The sequence below is a fragment of the Rhipicephalus sanguineus genome, unplaced genomic scaffold (assembly GCF_013339695.2).
Source record: "Rhipicephalus sanguineus isolate Rsan-2018 unplaced genomic scaffold, BIME_Rsan_1.4 Seq7024, whole genome shotgun sequence".
NCBI lineage: Eukaryota > Metazoa > Arthropoda > Arachnida > Ixodida > Ixodidae > Rhipicephalus > Rhipicephalus sanguineus.
Genome location: NW_023615804.1, coordinates 1 through 19,389, shown reverse-complemented (window position 1 = coordinate 19,389; position 19,389 = coordinate 1). Strand labels below are relative to the sequence as shown.

The 19,389-nt window shown below is 48.9% G+C and overlaps 1 protein-coding gene across 1 annotated transcript; it reads left to right on the top strand.

The window, feature by feature from the left end:
- Positions 1-9,071: 9,071 nt before the first annotated feature.
- On the top strand, positions 9,072-19,369 carry LOC119378145 (YTH domain-containing protein 1; the record flags this gene model as incomplete). The annotated part of the gene is given in 8 exon segments (XM_037647381.2): positions 9,072-9,233; positions 9,762-9,851; positions 11,558-11,907; positions 12,563-12,698; positions 13,562-13,726; positions 16,084-16,524; positions 16,927-17,010; positions 19,325-19,369. Coding segments are annotated over 8 exon segments (1,339 nt in total), but the record flags the coding sequence as incomplete, so codon positions are not given.
- Between the last annotated feature and the right edge of the window lie 20 nt (positions 19,370-19,389).

Sequence of the window (19,389 nt, the reverse complement as noted above, 5' to 3'; positions counted from 1 at the left end):
GCTGGAGTTTTGCCATGTTGCGAATCGCTTAACATTTAAAGACCTTTTCTTGTGTAAGTGCGTGCGTGCGTGCGTGCGTGCGTTATGGTAGTGGTTAAGGTATAATGTCGAGGTAGTGTTAAGTAAGGTGTGCGTGTGTGTGTGTGTGTGTGTGTGTGTGTGTGTGTGTGTGTGTGTGTGTGTGTGTGTGTGTGTGTGTGTGTGTGTGTGTGTGTGTGCGTGCGTGCGTGCGTGCGTGCGTGCGTGCGTGTGTGTGTGTGTGTGTGTGCGTGTGCGTGAGTGCATCAGATTGTACGCGCGTGTGTGCGTGCGTGTGAGCGTTTTCGTCACGTGCATGGACGTGCACTCGATCGCCGGCATTGTTGCGAGTGGAACAAAAGAATATTTACGCGGCGAGCGTGGTTGCGTATTGCCGGGAACAATAGCACCCACCGCACATAACCGTCGGTGCACATACCGCGCAATTACGGTCAACGTTTATAACCGCGCGGCGTTCAGATGTTCGCGATTACCGCCGGGATGACGACACACGCGCAAGACCAAAATGACGTATACACTGCGCAAACGCTCCATTGCCCCGGAGGTGCCATGAAGACATTCTTCTTTTTTTTCTTGTTGGCCCTGCACAATGCTTAATAACAGGCACAATCTAGCTCAGCGGCTGGACGAATCTTCGAGAAACAAAAGGGGGAAAAAAAAACGCGGTTGTCTTTTCGCGTCACAATCCCACGGTTATCGTTCTGCGGCCTCCGCGAGGGTGTTGGAGCGCTTTCGTATTTGCGAACAAAATGCCGAACAGCGGAATACTCGTATTGTCACAATAATATTAATAATAATAATATCCGAGCTTTTACACTCCAAAACCACGACATGATTATGAGACATGCCGTAGTGGCGGGCTCCGGAAATCTCGACCATCTGTGTTCTTTAACGTGCACTGACGTCGCACAGTACACGGGCCTCTATATAGCATTTCGCCTCCATCGAAATGCGACTGCCGCTGCTGGAATCGAACCCGCCAACTTCCAGTCGGCCGCCGTGCATGCCACCGCGGCGGACTACTCGTATCGCAGACAACGCACCACCGTATATGTTGTACGCATACAGCTTTTTCTACACGCGCATAACTTCATCTGTTTGAGCAGGGCACTCCATGCATGTATACACAGATGACTAGTGTTTCTCTCTATGCGGACAATTGCAAGAGACAGTGGTTCTCAAGAAGTTCCAAGTATAACATACACGAAAAGATATATATATATATAAACAAGAAATACGAAAGAGAGATGGTCGGGAAGGCAAATAATGATCACGACGGTCGGGACATCGGAAATTTCCAGCAACCATCACAATTCCGAAAATTTTTCATCGGGCGCGTGTTCTGCATGATATGGCAGTACTGCGCTTATCCATTAGCCGGCGTTTGTCTGTACGAACCACGTGATGTTTGTACGGGTCCCACGCAGCCCTACTATACATACTTTCCCGCGAGACACACACGCGCATCTCATGTCCGGCCATTCGAGCAAGGCCAATCCATTAGCGTCCGTTCGATCTGAATGTTACATCTACGGATAGCAGGGCTGACCGGGCTTATATGGCTAATGCTTAGCGACTTATGTATAAGATGAGAACGGCGCCGATGCCTGGTGCAGAGTGCGTCGTTCGTGCGTGCATCTAATAGTTTCCTGCGTTGCGTTATAAATAATTATGTAAAGAAGGAAGCTACCGATGCATTATATAGGCTTGACCGTGTGCCATCCAGCGCAGCAGCCGGATGCTCTAACCACTATAGGCCATGATAGCATTCGTGCTTAATTTATTAAAGACGATAGTCTTTCTTGGGGAACTTAAACGCAGAAATTTTGGTCTGTCTTTCTGTCTGTGTTTAGAAAAATTTATTATCACAGACGCTTCACATCAATAACAATTCAACGTAACATTTGCTCGCTAGACATACGTTTACGAGAATGACAAAACAAACTTCAGTTACATGGAACAAAACACGAAATGACGGAGGCAACACGTACAATCGATGTTTCACATGTATATAAACACACACAAATTTGTCACAAAAGGATGGATATACATATGTACATTACATGGCAAACAAAAGCGCAAATAAAACGTGAATATGTACATTTTGCGTATTTACATGGTATTTCGGCCGGCACCAAACGAGACATCAGCCTAGAAGAACCAGGGAGGCCGAAAGACAAGCTTCACGCGTCTGTCACAGACCAACACAAAAGGGCAAGACCACTGCCTGAGGAATTCCTCCTCCCCGAGAAAGAAGAGCTCCTCTGACAGAACAGACAGAAGCTCCGAGTACAGTCGCTCTAGGATCGGGAAGAGAGCGCGACGGCGACGGCCTGCTGCGACCGCCTCGCAGCGGTTGCGCCAAAGACAGAAAGCACCGGCAACAACGAGAAGGCAGGCGAAGCGGCCTCGAGAACAACGCCCAGAAGAAACGAAGCGATTTACTCCGAGCCCGCGAAATCCAGCATGCACGGCCCTCCAGAAAATACGAGCAATAACACATTGCTTCAGAACATGCTGATTTGTTTCCTGAAGGGAGCAGTTCGGGCATGTTGCGGACTGGACCATTCTCCACCGCTCGAGGCGGTCAAGAGTGGGAAGCACACCCCACCCCAGGCGCCACACGAAGTCCCGGAGGTGGCCAGGCAGAAAAGATGCCGTTAGCGCGCTCCAAGACACACGACTAGAGCGAGCACGGCGAGCCGGAGGAACTAACGGGAGGTCCTGTTTAGAAAAAATTTATTTACACTATGTACAGAGTATACATCCTGCGTGACATATCAGTGTTCAAGGGACACATTCACATTTTCACAATTGTACATCACAAAAACTAACACTTTCACACAGGCGAACAGCAGAAGTCTGATCAACATAACAACAAACGAGCATAGCTCACAATTGACACAATAGGGAATAGGGGAGAAGGGTAAATGGGCGGGTGACCATTCTCTTCCATCGTGTACATCACCGTGGTGGTAGATTCACTAGGACATGAGATATCAAGGTGGCGCACACAGATCAAAAGGTCGAGAAGACAAGCACATAAACTCCGAACCGACGGTGCGGCCTAGCACCATGTCGGCCGAAAAATAAGTTGAACTCGATCACGCTCAACGCCGACAAAAGGGCATGACCAATGGCGCAGAAACTCGCGCTCCCCCAAGAAGAAAAGCTCCTCAGAGAGGAACGCGAGGATCTCACGCCTCATGCGCCCCAATATCGGCCATAAAGCACGTCGACGGCAATTCCCCGCGACGGCTTCGCAGCGATTGCGCCAAAGGCTGAACAGGCCGGCAACTAGTAAAAGTGCCGCGAAGTGCCCTCGTGGGAACCCCCCGCCGGACACGAACCCTCGGACACCTTGTCCACGAAAACCAGCATGGACCGCACGCCAAAAAAGTCGGGCGACCACGCATTCGATCGTCGCATGCCGGTTGGTCTCAACCATGACGCAGTTCGGGCAAGTGGCGCTGCGTACCACCTGCCATCGTTGCAGCCGATCTCGAGTGGGGAGCAAGCCCCAGCCCCATCGCCAAACGAAGTCACGAAGGTGACCCGGCAACGCCGCTGCAGTCATGTGCTTCCACGGGCGACTCATTACCGCTTGCCGGTGTCGGGGTACTAAAGGCTGCACTAGGGCGGCCATTGTGTCCACTACTTTCGCTTCGGCTACATCGATCTCGGGACATGTAGTCTCTAGACGGCGGTGGAAGGCTAGGAGGGCACGATACACAGTCGGTAAATGAGAGGACTGCGGACCACAGTTGAAAGGACCAGCGGGCACTAGGACACGTAGGGATGGGCCCAGGTGGTAACGCGCGAGTGTCTGCGCAGGCGTACCATTCATTATTTAAAACGCGCAATAAAGTGCGGAGGGACAGGATGGAAGCCGTAACGGCCACGTCGGGGAACGCGAAGCCTCCTCGGCTGCGCGGTTGCGCTAACGTGGGGCGCGATAATAATTCCGTACCACCAGACCAAAAGAACGAGGTGATTAAACGCTGAACTTTCTGTGAAACGCGGAGCGGGGGTTTGACGGTGTGACATAAGTACCAAAATTTGCCGAGGTAAACCGATTGCGACAAGTACCGGCGTTCTAAAAGGGGAAAATCGAAGTGCTTAGCAGCGTCTATGTTTTCTGTTAGAGATTGTATAACAGATGCCCAGATATTTTTCGTGTATACCGAAAGCATTATAAGTGACACCTAGTATCTCCATGGTGGGGGACCATTGCAAAGGCAACGTGATGTTAATACGTCCGGCAGGGTTTCCAATGAAGAAATACTGACTTTTTGACAAGTTTAAACGAGCACCGGATATCCCACCGAAATGGGAAAAGGCATTCAGGACGTGCTGCAGTGACTGTTCGTTGTGTATGTACAGAGTAATATCATCGGCATAGGCAGTTACTTTAACTTCAGTGCGGCCAGGAAGGGGTAAGCCACGAATCTGTGGATCTCGTTCGATAGCCTTTAAAAAGGGCTCTAAGGCAAGGACGAATAAGACAGGGGAAAGAGGACAACCCTGACGGACTCCTCGTGTAACCTGGAATGGGCGGCTCTCGCGCGAATCTAGGAAAAGGGTACTCTCGGAGTTAGCGTACATAGCACGAATGAGGCGAATGAACTTGTCAGGAAAACCGAATGATTGTAAGACGTTGAATAAATAGGTATGTTCAACGAAGTCAAAAGCTTTTTCCTGATCTAAGGAAACCAGTAACCCCTGGGCGCATCGTCCAGTGGTGTACTGTATTATGTCACGCGTGAGCCAGGTATGACTATGAATGTCGCGGCCTGGAATGGAACAGACTTGATGGGGAGCTATTAGCGATGGAAGAGACGGACTGATGCGGCGTACCAGAATGTTAGCCAGGAGTTTGTAATCCGCATTGAGAAGGGTAATGGGGCGCCAATCTTCGGGTCGCATGGATTGGGAGTCTTTCTTGGGTATAAGTGTGATACGGCCGCTACGGAAAGAGTGCGGGAGGGAAAGATCGTGGAAACAGCGCCTGATGACACGTGACATAAATGGGCCAATAATGGGCCAAAACTCGATGTAGAACTCGACGGGGAGGCCATCGGGTCCAGGGGCCGAACCCTTTTTCATTGCATTTAAGGCATCTTTGATTTCAGAATCCGATGGTGGCGATAGGAGAGTGTCAGAATCCGCGTTGGAGTAACGGGGTAAATCTTGTAGGAGGGAGTGCAAAGAACCCCCTGCGGCAGAACTTACGCTAGTAGCTGACTGAGCCATAAATTCAAAGTGGCGCGTGAAAGCCTGGAAGTCGCGTGAGCCAGTAGCGGCAGGAGCTATAGGGCGTAGCGTGTGAGCAGGCGAGCCGCACGGACGGATGAGCGCCCGGCGTGCATACCGGAGGACCTCAGGGTGTGCACATGGCGCACGTCTACAGCGCCAAGCTGCCGCTGAGAGTGAAGAGGCGCGCATGATACGCTGGTACCTGTCTACTAGCTCTGCTTGCCATGCACGCATGACGGGAGAGGGGCACGGGTCCCGGTGGGCAATGCGGATTTTCTGCATTAAAACGTTGGCGTCCTGCGTCACACGAGCGCGAAGTGCCCTACCCGACGCACTGCAATGGTGACGCCATTGTTCTTTCAGATGATCCCAGTCAGTGAGATTTGCGCCAATAAGTGATGCGTGTAGTGCTCGGGACAAACCTTGGGCCGCTTGAAAGTCTTGAAGGACGCGGCAATCCAGACGCCATGGCCTCTGAAGCGCCGGCGTCCCCGCAGGCAGGTGTAAGGTCAGCGAAACCGGGCGGTGGTCACTTATATACACGGGTGTGGGTGGTAGTGACAGCACCTCAACATTGCGTACAAAGGCCATGAGGCCGGGGGATACATATGCTCGATCAAGTCGACTGCTCGACGTCGCGCGACGCCAAGTATAAACATACCTCCCGCCATACGTACGGTCATATACATCTGTCAGTGACAACTGTTGTACTAGACGCTCAAGTTCTTTGGCATTCCAGTTAGACCGGCCTCGACCTGGACCTCGGACGTCAGTGTGGGAGTCTAAGACACAGTTGAAATCTCCTAAAAGTACCAAATGTCGAGAATTTAAAAGGTAAGTGTCGAGGGAGCGAAAAAAAGCGGCAGAGTTTGCGGACACCGCCGGCCCATAGACGCCAACAAATCTGATGCGCAAAGAAAAAAACGTGCAGTCGAACGCCAGCACGCGTCCAAAGGCATCGAAAGTGACATGGTGGTCACGCAGAAGGCTGCGGTTAAAAACAATAACTCCGACGCCGGTCGAACGCGTGCTAGCGAACGAAAAGTAACAATCAATGTTAAATGCGCGTTTGAATGTCAGAACATCTGAGAGTTTGAAAAAGTTAGTTTCCTGCAGAAAAAGTAGGTCACAAGATGCTGAACGCGCAATATTTATAATTTCAGCCTGTTTTTGAGGGTTGCGGAAACCTTGAACATTAAATGTAATGACTTTTAAAGTGAGAGCCATGATGAAAGAGGAGATAAGGATACAGAGTAAGTGACGGAAAGGCAGAAGTACCTTCAATGGGAGCGGGAGCGGGTGAACGCGCCCCGCAAGCAGTTCAGTCATTTCTTGCGGCCGGGCGACGCACCGGAGGCGCGGGGCTTCCGGGGTCGCGTTGGTGTCCGCAAGGGACTTCTGTCACGGCTATGGGTTTCCGAGTCGCTGCTGGAAACTCGGTGACGCTTGATGCTGGAACTTCGAACGGAGGGGGGCACTAGAACGTCGACACTCTCCTGGCTGACGTCCGCTGGGAGTAGCGTCTTCGTCAATTTGCAGGCGCGTCTCACTTGAAGAGCTGTCTGAGTCTTCAATGTGGACGTTTCCGTCAGCTGTAGACGAAGACTCCTCGATGGTAGGAGGATTCGCAGACGATGAGGACGCCGCGTGACTAGCGTTGGACGTCACGCTGTCATCTGTAGGCGGAGACTCCTCGATGGTAGGAGGATTCGCAGACGATGAGGAGGCCGCGTGATTAATGTCGGACGTCACGCTGTCGTCGGCGTCTGTCCGCCCAGCAGATACGCTGTGGAGCGAGGTGCCGGCATGTCGTTCGATGGTGATGACCGGTGGGCGCGAGACGCACACCTGATCATCAGCCGTGGAAGCGCTGGCCGGATCTGGGCTAACCAGGGACGCAGCGGGCGTTGGATGTGGCGTCGCGTCCTGTGGGTTTTGATCTTGGGCAGGACCAGGTTTCGGTGGGACCTCGCCTTTGTCCGTAGCTGGCGCCTCGGGTTGAAGCGGCGGGAAGTCCTTAGAGGCTGCCTCTGAGTACGATCTTCGGATGGTGCAGGCGACGGTGGCATGGGGGTCTCCACAACGACGGCACGGAAGGGAGCAGCCCTTTCCGTCGTGGCCATAGGTGCCGCACCTCCCGCAAAACGGTGCCGTGCAGTTCATCCTGAAGTGTCCACTTTCTCCACAACGTCGACACACGCGCTGAATACCTTTGTAGTCACAGGTCACTCGGTGACCTGCCACCCTCAGGTAGTTTGGCACAGGGGACGACGATTTCATTTCCATGCGGACGTACCGCGTCCCAGTGGTCACAGTCGGGCGCGACCCCATAAGTCCTCTGGTAATGTGGAGCACCTTCCCGTAAGGAGACAACGCCTGGGCGAGGGCCTCACTGGGGACGCGGCACGGCAGAAAGAGAACGGTGACCTGTGTTACTTGAGGGCCCAGGGGCACAATGGCGACGCGTTCTCCTCGGATGTTGAGGTGCGACGCGTCCACGATTTGAGCCAGAGCGGCTTCACTGTTGACGGTAACTTGGTAGTTCCGGCCTCCGAAGTGTTGAACGCAGTATACTTCTTCGATTCCTACTATTGAAGACGTCGCGTCAACGACATCTTCGGGACTTGCCCCCTCGGGACAACGACATCGAAGGCTAACGCCTTCTTCGGTGGCTGGCTTGCCATGATGGGCGCCCGCCAGCCCAAGGACGCCCTGAAACGTCAGCTACCCCGAGAAGCGATAACCGGTTGCTCACGCGAGTGTTGCACCCCTATCAGATATCCTCCAGAGCGGCCATGGTTTCAGAGCATCACAAATTCCAAAATTCTACAAGCGTTTGCAAATCAAAAGTAAATTCGAAGAGTGTACCAGTACGGAACAGTCTATCCAATGCGACCTTTTAATTCAATTAATAAAACCACTCATGTTTGATTATAAAACTTGCTTTAATAATGGGCGCTCTTCTGTGGCACATGTGCTACTGCGCAAACCACCACTGCGAGCGCTGGCGCGCCAGGTCTGCCAGGTCTGGGAAACCTGGGAAATGAACCTATTTATTGAAAATACGTTCATCAACGATGATACAGTGAAGTGTAACGACGATGCTCGGCAGTGCTGTATCTGCTGCATTTTATTTTTTCTATGCAGAAACCATTCTAGACAGATCACACAGACGATCCTATCATATATAATCGTAATTAATAATAACTTAAAAATAATTGTGATTCTAAGGTACAGCAAAAGCTTGAAGGAAATGATAATTTAGGTCTTTAATTTTTATATTTTATGAACCTGAAATATTTAGTATAAACGTGGTTATGGACAGATAAGGTAAGGCGGTTGTTTTCGTACATATGTTGCGTTATGAGGAGCCCCGTGGGCGCTGAAAAGTTTTTGGTAACACCACACTCAGAGCTCAACCTGCTCGATCATTATTTGGAACACGTGGAAAGGGACCAAGGAGGTTTAAAAAATAAGCTTTTATTTTGCCTCCGTGAAGGGGACACACACCGCCATGTTCTTGACGCTACCTTACGGTGACGATTCTGTAAACAAACGCAGACAGCTTTGTATTCCTTAATTAAGAAGGCGAATAAGAGCGTCAAATGTTGACTTCGATACATGCCACAAAATGCGACCTTCATGCGAAATTTGAGCAAGAACAAAGCAGCGTTAATCGCAGCCGAAACCGAAACTATTCGAAACACACACTGCGATCACAAGTCAAAGTACGTAGCCAATCCAGTCGAAGCCAAGAGAGAAACAGAAAAGTAAAAAGAAAAGAAAGAAGAAGCAGCTCCGAGCTTGCGCATGCGCACGTTAGTCTTCGATTGTTTCCTTGTTATTGCAGGTAGTTCTATGCTGTAGCCGCGTTAATTTCTTCGTTTCTTGAGAGGCACTAGATGAAATAATGACCTCCCAAGACGCCGAAAGCAAAGGTAAGCACTCGCAACGCGCTGTAGTTGTCGCGACGCTGTGTTCAGGGTTCCGATTTGGTCGGGCTTCATGGCTAAAGGTGGTGTCGGCGCTTTCTGGTTGGGTCATAGGCCAGTCGTCTTATAATATGCCTCTATTTGTTTCTTATCAGGCGGTTATTATTAGCTGTCATAACAAGAATTATCACAACCTAGTGCCTCCTTAAATGTTTTTTTTTTTTTCTGGCTACCTGGTCTTGGGCGCAGATCGAGAGTCGAAGGATCAGGCTAATCGATTGTTTTGCTTGTTATGTGATCGGCTCGTTCGCCTTGTGTGGGTGAAAACGGGGCCGTTCTCTTGTCACTACGTTAGCCTGTACCGTTTGTAGCGTCGAAAGTCTTCTAGACTGTAGTCCACGGGGCTTTGAATGCCATTCGCCATGTCGGCGTGCCCAGACGCCGCAGAAACCGTGGTGCCAGTTCTGTCACCTGTGCGACGCCATTAGTAGCTGTGCTTCTTCCGAATGACTTATGCAATGAAACATTTCGCAGACATGGAGGTCAACGTCTTGGACGAACTCCTGGAGAATGCCGACGACGACGATCTGGCGGCGGAGTTAAATAATGAAGAGAAAAAAGTTGGTGAGTACAACTTGCTGGTTGTTTCGCGATTCGGCGATCTTCCATCCTTCGCTTTGTGTGCTTGGCGTTTCGTACTTCCCAAGCGGTTTTCGAAGCGACTCCTTGCCCAAACGTACTTTTCTTTATTGTGAGGTATGAAAAAGAAATAAAAAAATTATAAAATAAAAATAAAACCTCGACCTGCGCCATAATAATATAGCAGGCACTGTCGTACTCGCGAAGCGCTTATGGAAATGAACCCTTGCGTAGAAAATGCTATGTCAGCGCAACGCTGACGGAGGCTGAAGGGGCGGCAGTGCGATGTTGTGGTTAAAAATCGTATCTCGTTGGATCTCGTTACGGCACGCGCTTAATTACCGTGGAGGAGGCGATTTTTTTAATTACCGATTTTCGCGTATCATCAAGTGGCGTGTTTTCTGTAAGGCACTTTTTCTAACACTATCTCTATTGCGGTACCACATTTGTTACGTTGCAAAATCCACGACTGTTCTGTTGAAAACATGCTCCGTGTGATGACACAACACAAGCTTTTGATTTACTATTATTTCTGAATCGTTTCACCATCAGTGATGCGTAGAAAATGAGTGATGGCACTTGGAGGGGCGGAGTGCGAAGCTAATGATAGATTTGCTGTATCGCCTTGGCAAGTGCAAACATGTCTGCATTGTCTGGAGCTAATGCCTGCCCTCACACTTTTTTTGAGAAGGGTAGCATGGTTCGTCTGCTGTTTTGCGCCTGTCACTACTGTCTGAGCCAGGGTTGTCAGAGATGACGTCACACTGTGATTCTCCGTGAAAAGAAAACTGTGGCTCCTTCGAAACGGTAATAAGTAACATTAAAAAGGCATTGCAACACTTTTCGAAGTAATCATTGAATGACCTCACTGTCAGAGTTTATTGCTTCACGAATTGACTGCCGTAAAAATTTTTAGGGTCTGTCAAGTACGAGCAGAGTTTGTGATTTTTCGCACGCTTCAAGCGCTTCCTCTGACCTTTGTCCCAATGAGCACGCTGAAAGCTACATGGGGGCAAGACAAGAGGGCAAGAAGCGACGTCCATACAGCAGCGCACGTCATGACCTTGAGCACTTTGAACGTGCAGCTCACTTTCAGTGTGGTCATGGGCGTGCTAGTGTAATTCTATATCACGCGTATTTCTAGCAGTATAGAGCGCAGCGCGGGCATGTCGCAGCGCCCCATGGTGGCTGCGGCAACTACGCAGCTCACGATGCTCAAGTCAGCCAGAAGCCATATTGATGTCATAAGCCAAATTGAGCTTATGGCATCATTTGTCGAGAGAAGAGCAAGCGATTTCTATCTGTCTTTGAAACTTAACTGTAAATTCCCTGCCACATGCAGTGCCATAATGTTTGGCTCGCATGTTCGCAGGAGCCTTGACAACCTACCGATCGGCAGCACTTTCTGATCATGTCCAATAGCGTTGCAGGGCCCCTTAGAAAGAAAAAAAAAAGTGTCTTGAACTGAGGCTGTATTGGCCTCAAATGCAGTGCACTGTGCATTAGCGCCACCGAACCTGGAATAAAATGCATTGGACGTATACTTTTGTTATTGTCACATCTTGCTGTAATGCTAGACACTGCTATCTTGTAAACTTGAGGCATTATGTTTTAGGTGGCCTTTAGTAGGTAAAAGCTGAGGTTAATTAGTTCTTTCAGTGTAATTAACTCCTCGGCATCCACTCCCACAGGCAAACGGCTGCCTTCGACACCCAGCACACCGCCGTCCACAAAGGCCTCCGTAGCTGCTGCCGCTAAAAAGACCTCCGCTACTACTAAGAGTTCCGCCGCTTCTAAGCCCGTCAAGAGGGTCGCTTCAACCGACAAGACCTCTTCGCAGAAGAAAGCCCTGCCTCCCCCAAAAGCTCCTCCGGCAAAGCCTGCCGCTGCGGCGCCCAAGAAGAAGCCTCCTGCCAGCGTGCCTGCCGGTTCGTCCTCGGCCGCGCCTGCCGCTACTGCGTCGGCTTCTTCTTCCTCAAGTTCCACGTCGGCTCAATCCAAGACTAGCCCAGCCCAGCCAAAGTTGGTCAAAAAGATACCGGTGAGTGCCCATTGCCAACAGTTCACCCAATTATAAATTTGCCTGGGGGCGTAAATAGAATCGTAAACACACTTCAGTTATACTGGTGTCACTCGAGCACTTTTGATTGCAATCAGAGCCAATCCGGATTGGACATCTTGATCGCGATAACAAGTTGGTCGCTGCTACACGGTACAGCCTAATCATAATCAGGATTAAGCTTGGCGTAGACGTCAGCCAAATCGCGATCACAGAGCCAGATCGCGATCGTCTTGACCCCGATCGGGCCTGATTGCGATTAAATGTGACAGTGTAGCAACACACGATTATGACCTAAATTGAAAGGAATTAAAGTGAATGAAAAATCACCCTTTCCGTCGGTGGGATCTTGACCCACAACCGAGAATTGGAAGGTTGTGGGTTGGTCTAACAAAGAAACTAGCACCTCTAACAATTCTCCTTTCGTACTGTACACTCTTCAGGGGCTATGCTCATAGGACGTGCACACTTAACAGCATCGAATCCTATCTACAACAGTTCCTGTGTTGTTTAGAAATAAATATAATCAAGAGAAAAAGAGAGAAAAAAAAAGAACATTGATGTTGCTGTGTTGCCTCTGCCTGTTCTGTTTGTTCCACACTGTAAGTGATTCTCAATTCCTCTTGACGTTCTGCAGCAGACAAAGATTGCAACCAAGTCTCCAGCAACTGCCGAGAAGCCAGTAGTGATGAAAGCCAAGCCGGTGGTGTCGGCTACGGGAGAGCCGAAGCTGTCAGCGGAAGACCTCTTGAAAGACGAAGCCGCTCAGAAAGGTACTGCACTCGTGGCTTAACTTTTCAAACTTCTAGTTGTTGCAAGAAACGACCGAGGTTGTACGTCTTATCATGGTGAAAGAAGCATTTGAGAAGAGGAATCTGTTAGTCTGTGACAGCACGTGCAGGTCACATCATGTTTGGCGTCATGACCCGGCGAAATGCAGGTTTCAATACTGCATGACTGATGGTGCACCTGTAGTGTGGGAAAGTGTGGAAGCCTCAAGAACATCATTTCCATCAGACAATGATTATGATGGTGATGGCGCAGCACCTATGGCAGGTGAAAGAACACCAGCGGATGATGCAGATAGCGCGGAAGTGCGTTGCAGTTCTGTGTGCCGTTTCACAAGCTGGAGGCGTTAGCTGCACTCGGCGACTTGTCATTTTCGGGGCTCTCCCAAACTGAAACTGAGACTCGTCGGTAATTAACGGCTGTAATTCATTATCTGTCACACACTTCAGTGAGCGATGTGCCGTGTTATGACTAATGGGCCCCCAGCAACATATTTCAGCAAAAAAAAATGCCAAACCAATATTTTTGTGTGCAATAATTATTAAAGTGCAATAATTAAAGTGCAATAATTATTACAAAATCGGATAACTTTCCGTTCCAAGCATCCTAAACATAAGGCTATTCTACTGTAAATTAACCTCCCCCTCCAATATGTTTAGTTCTTTTCTGCCTTGCCGAGCCCTCACTTGTGACAACACTGGCCCTTTCGCACTTCTAAAATGAAAATCTGGTGCAACTTCGCATTTCACTTTGATGTTTCGTTTGAGTTAAGCGTTGCATTACCACCATTTCACTTGTAACTGTGCTTGCCAACACGAAATCTGATAAGACATGTTGGCCTTGGCAGGAATGGCGATTAAGAAGACAGTAGCGAAAAAGATACCAACCACACATCAAACACAGAACAAGCCAGTCAAAAAGCCTGTGGCGCCACCAAAGGCAGCTGCCCCAAAAGTCTCCGAGACTACTGCATCTGCAACAAAGGCAAAGCCTGAGAAGGTGGCTGTCACGGGTGAGTCTAATGTGTCAAGGACCACTTGGTGCTTGCTCTTTTATATTTTTCTGTTGTTTAAGGCTAACCGCATAGAAAGCCTAGGCCAGATAAACGTGGATATGGATTAACCTTTGTGGGAAACCTGATGTCTGAAGTACAAGCAGAAGTGTCTTGGAAACTAGCCAGAATACCACAACCAAAAAAAAAAAGGAAAAGCAGGAGTGACACATGATAATGGCACGATGACTTAGAATGTGACCTGAGAGATCTGAAGGAGCTGAAACATCTAGGAAGCAATGTGCCTGGACCGGCTTTGTTGCGACAACCACAAGGTAGGGCACGTCATCTTTGGTGCTGTATGGAGGCTGGCACAAAGAAAACTATGCCATTGACAGCTTTGTGGCCTTGCCAAGATTGCATGAGTGGCAGATGCTACTCACTCGTATTGAACGTAGCCAATGTGAAATTTTGTTGCTGTCATTCTTTAAAGGTGTTGAATCTTGAATAAGCTCACCCCTTATTGAAACGGACACCCCTTACTTAGGCAGGTCATGTCCTACCTTTACTGTGGTTGTCCCGCTGTCTCCAAGCTTATGTGTGGGACGATGCTTAGTATTGCTTTCGTCCCAGAATGCCCATGCTGTGGTGCCGAATCGGCTGTTTTTTTCGTGCGACGGTGCGACCCAAAGAGAAAAAATTACATTTGACTGGCAGGAGGCAGTGAGGCTGCTGTTAGTGAGGCAGCTGTAGCCCTGGAAGCATGGTTGGTCAGAGAGGAACTTTTGCCGAAGAAATTGTCGTGAAGATCGATCACACGATTGCTTTGCTTCCTGAACTTTTTATGAAGCGACCACTTCTGTTGTGCACATTCTCCCGATCCAGCTGTATGATGACATTCCTGGTGTGTTGGCTGAGATTCGTAGCCGGGACAAAGTGCCTTGACCACGCTGCCTTGATGTTGTGTTGGAAGCATGTGAAATAATGCTGAAATGCGAATGAAAGTTTGCTGGAGAGCTCGCTTCTGTCTCAAACCCCCATACTGCTTTGGCATCTGAGGAATGCAAGCATTTTGTAAAAAAAAAAGGATTATCCTTTGTAGGTATATATGTAGTTTCATGCCCTTCAAATAGGTGCTTTCCTGGATATGTCATTAGAATTTTATGCAAGTTTTTTATTCCTGCTATTGACAAGGGTAAACTTTCTTGCTTGCTCTGCCCTAGAGAAAGGATAGTGAGACGTCCCTCAAGGCTTTTGATGCAGAAAATCTAATCAAACTTGAAGTCTATTCACTTTGGATTGTCATAGTGGTTGCTTTACTGTGGTCGAAACAGAAATCGTGGATTTGTTGGATTCCTCGAATCGTGCCAAAGCTATCAATGCCCTGTTTAGTAAAATCTGAAGAAGTGCTTTTCCCTAAATCTTGCCAAATGAGATGAGCAAAAACAGACTGATTTTCTGCAGTTTAACTCGAACAATGGCTTTACAACTCGACTTGTTCTTCCCCTCATGTCAGCACTGAATGATGGTAAAGAGAACACCTACTTTAGTGGATCGATAGCTGTGGTGTTCTGCAGCTTAGGCTGAGGTTGTGGGTTCAATCCCGGCTGCTGCACCTCAGTGGGGATCAAATGCAAGAGCATTTAGCTTGCTTAACATATGTGCATGTTAAAGGGGCCCTGCAACACTTGTTCAGCATGGTCAGAAAACGCTGCCGATCGGTAGTCGAGTCTCCTGAGAACACGCGAGCCAAACATTACAGCGTAGCACGCCGCCTGAAATTTACAATTGATTCTTGAAGTCGGTTAGAAATCGCTTCCTCTTCTCTCAACAAATGATGCCATAAGCCCAAAGTCCATGGCCATTGGCTGATTTGAACATCGTGAGCTGCATTAGCTACCACGGCTGCTGTAGGGTGCAGCCACATGCCCGCGCGCACGTGATCACACTGAAAGTATGCCGCGCGTTTGAAGAAAAACAGGAGTGCTCAAGGTCATGACGTGCGCTGACGAACGGATGCACCTTCTTCTTGTCCCCTTGTCATCCCCTCCTCGTAGCTTTCAGTGTGCTGCATCCCGGCCGCGGCAGTTGCATTTTCGATGGAGGCAAAAATGTGTGAGGCCCATGTACTTAGATTTAGGTGCATGTTAAAGAACCCCAGGTGGCCGAAATTTCCGGAGTCCTCCACTACAGCGTCCCTTATAATCATATCGTGGTTTTGGGGCGTAGAACCCCAGGTATTATTAAAGAAGCGTATGGGACATTCTCTAGGAACTTATGATGAAGAAAAAAGTGTTGAATGTCTTGCAATGCTCGTTGAGTTTTTGTTGCAAATAAAATGGTGTTGCATTCAACGTGTGATCCTGCCTTCTCGACAGCTCCAAAGCCAGCTCCAGTCTCGCCGATCGTCGTCGTGGCCTCAAACAAGATGCACGTGCCCGACGAAGACCCGGATCGACTTCACGTGACGCCCACCGCGGAGGAGTTGCAGGTGGCGGAAGAGCCCCTTCCGCTGCCGCCTGTGGTTGGCGGAGGAAGCTCCCTGTCTAGCATGCACACACGCCCTCTGGACCCACTCTCGAGCTTCGTCATGGGTGGCAGCTCGAGTCATGTGAGCGGCATCCCCGAGGTCCGAGGGGGCGGACGTACCTCGGCCAACCCGAGCTTCGACGGCCGAAGTGACATTTCGTCTTCCGGCCACGAGAGCTGCTCGTGCAGCCTCGGCTCGAGCACTTCGAGGTCGCGGTCGGTGTCCAGGTCTAGGTCACGCTCCAGGTCGCAGTCCTACAGCGTGTCTTCATCGGCGGCTTCAGAACCGGGTGAGCACTTTGTGAGGAGGGTGTTGGAATGTGGGTGTTGAATCATGTTGTGTGTAGACTGCAGGCTTCTTGTGTAACTGATGGGTTGCCCCTACCAGGAATGCCTTCTGAGTAGTTTATATACAGTTGCACAACCATTTATTTATTCTAATCATCTTAGCTCAAGTGAGACGTGTGATGAAGAGCACCTATCGATTCTTCATATTGTCTGTTGAGTTGCCAGAAGTGTAAGAAATGCTAGTAAGCTGCGCGTGTCTCGCATGGCAAAGTTTTGGTGACGCTTGTATTGATGTGTGGTACTTGGTGGCATCACTTTCCATCATTGTAATGTCCGAGCTTACATTTTCACTTCCGTTTCTTCATTAATATGATTCTGTAAAGAGCGCTCAAAATCTTTTACAGGTGACCGTTCGCCGAGGCACCACGTCTCTCGCAAGAGGCGTCATTCTCCAATCATCTACGACAGAAAGAACAGAAGCGTGGAAAGTGAGTGTTTGTGTGAACTCTCAGTTCTGAAGGACTAGTGTTGAAGTTGTGGTTGGTGATGTGTATGTGGTGAGCTGTATCAGGTGTGCCATCTTTTAAGGCTTACTTTCTGATCTAGGGAAGCTTTTTTGTGCACTTGCTACTTGCTGAGGCTGTCTGGTGATCTGATGTATTTTCTGATGATCTAGGGTGCTTAAAATTACGATATTCTTCTGCAAGGGAACGTAAGACGGAAAGTGAAATCTGAATAGGTTTAACGTTTGCTTGTGCATCTGAGCACATAGCCAAGAGGGCCTAGAAGTAACCACGTTGATAGGCTTCACGAGGTTTAAGGGGGGAAGAGGCACTTTGACATGAAGCATCTTTTTATTTAAGTTAGGATGATGAAAACTTCGGTGATCATGTATTTACATGTGTAAATAGCAAATATGAACTCAGTTTTTATGTAGCCGTTACGACAATTTTTTAAATTAATCATTCATTAAAATTTCGTTTAATCACCTTTTTAATAAATTGGCTACTCGGATCCTGCTGAATTAAATATCATTGCATTCTACAGTTATCAAAGAGTGCAAAAAGCAAATTTTATGGTTCTAGCTTTCCTACAACAAAAGTTATGAAGCTTCAAAATCCGCCACTCGATTACAGAGAAAATGTATTTTTGTTATTTTCTCTCTTGTAAAAACTTACGCTTTTCTATAGTAACATATGACACTTTGTTGCACTCACTAAACGTCCAGCTTTTCAGTAATACAAAAATGATCAAAATCGAGTGTACCAAAGCTGAGAAACGCTCGCTAAAAGAATGACAGGTGGCCAAAAAATTGAAACTGAGAAAAAAGCAAAAAACTAAACTCTGTATCTTCAAGGAGCGCTACACAAGTAAAAATGCTTTACTTTGCAAATAAATGCCTTAGAAGACACCAGGAGAGTAGCTTATCACATTTTCCAATCGAAACGGCCCCAGTGCATGTCATTTCAAGCAGTTTGTTGATTGCGGAGAAGTCGACGATGCCGTAGTTAGCCGCCGACGGGTCAGAGCCCTCGCACGCTGTTGCGAGCGTGCGCAGCTTGCGCTCGCTAGCGGAAGTTGCCGATAAGCCGGAGATCTTATCTTCAGTCTCTTTCTGCTGTTGCGCACGATCGGCGCTAGTCAAGAACGTCGTGTCGATCCTTCTACCACGCTTCCTATCACTGACGTCGTCGAGGCGGCTGCCGACACAGGTGAAGTCGGCATTTCGACCGATGAATCGCGTTCCGCCACCACGCCGTCCTCCGCTGGATGCGCTTCTGATGCACCCAAGCCGTGATCTCGCTTTTTTTTTTTTTTTCGAATTTATGAGCGCTGCGCAACTTTCGATATGGCTTCGCCACGATCAAAGTTCCAAAACGCGGCCGAGAGCGTAGGCCTAATTCACTCCCGGCGGCTGCGGCGCACTTCGTCTAGCTCGCTTGGCGCCGTGCCAGCAAGCCGCCGCAACGTGCAGTCTTTGTTGAGGATGATAAAAATGCCTGCTCCAGTTTCTTGCCAGCTTGCGCGGGTTGGAACTTTACGGACGTAAATCGACGAGGACAACACAGTTATACTACGGCGACATCAACTTGCCGCTTTGCGTGCACTGTAGCAGACAGCGCGGGAGGCCCGACGAATCGGAAGGCGTTATTTAGTCACGTGGGCTCACTGTGCCAATAGGCTCACGCGGAGGGACCTTTTTTTTGGCGTGGATTTTCTACGTGAATTCTGAGTGGACGGAAACAAGGGCGGCGGGATATTCAAGAAAAAGCGCGGCTCTTTCAAATGCGACCAAGATGGCTGCCGTAGGTAACGTAGAACGGCAACAGCGCGGCGCTGAATAAGCCTGTTTTTTACGCGTTCATCGCTAAAAATTTAGCTCGCTGATGGCACATAAAATGCTGTCAAGGCTAAAATACTGATCTAAGACGCATGAAAATTGGCGAGGTTATGCATCAGTAGCGGCAGAATCCAAATAAAACATTTTCAAAAATTCGATTTTTTTTCTGATTTTCGGTCTCAAAGACCCGCTTCCCCCTTAAAGAGGTGACTGAGCTGCCTGGCTGTCATTAAAAAAAAATAATTAAATGGATCTAGTATCGTCCTTTCATTCAATGATGTAATGACAGATCACGAAAGTGGAGCATTGCGTTAAAAAATAACGCAGTGTCCTGTAAATCGACATAAAAAAAAAGGAACACTGCACATGTGGTGCCTGTGAACTCGCACGCAAATTCAGCATTTCTGTTAGGCAAGTCGAATTGATTTGCTGGTAGCTGACAAGCGGCATCTTGTTTTCAGGAACTCCAAAGCGGCCACGAGTTTCTTCATCTGTTGGAAGACGAGGTGAGTCAGTCTTTGCCGAG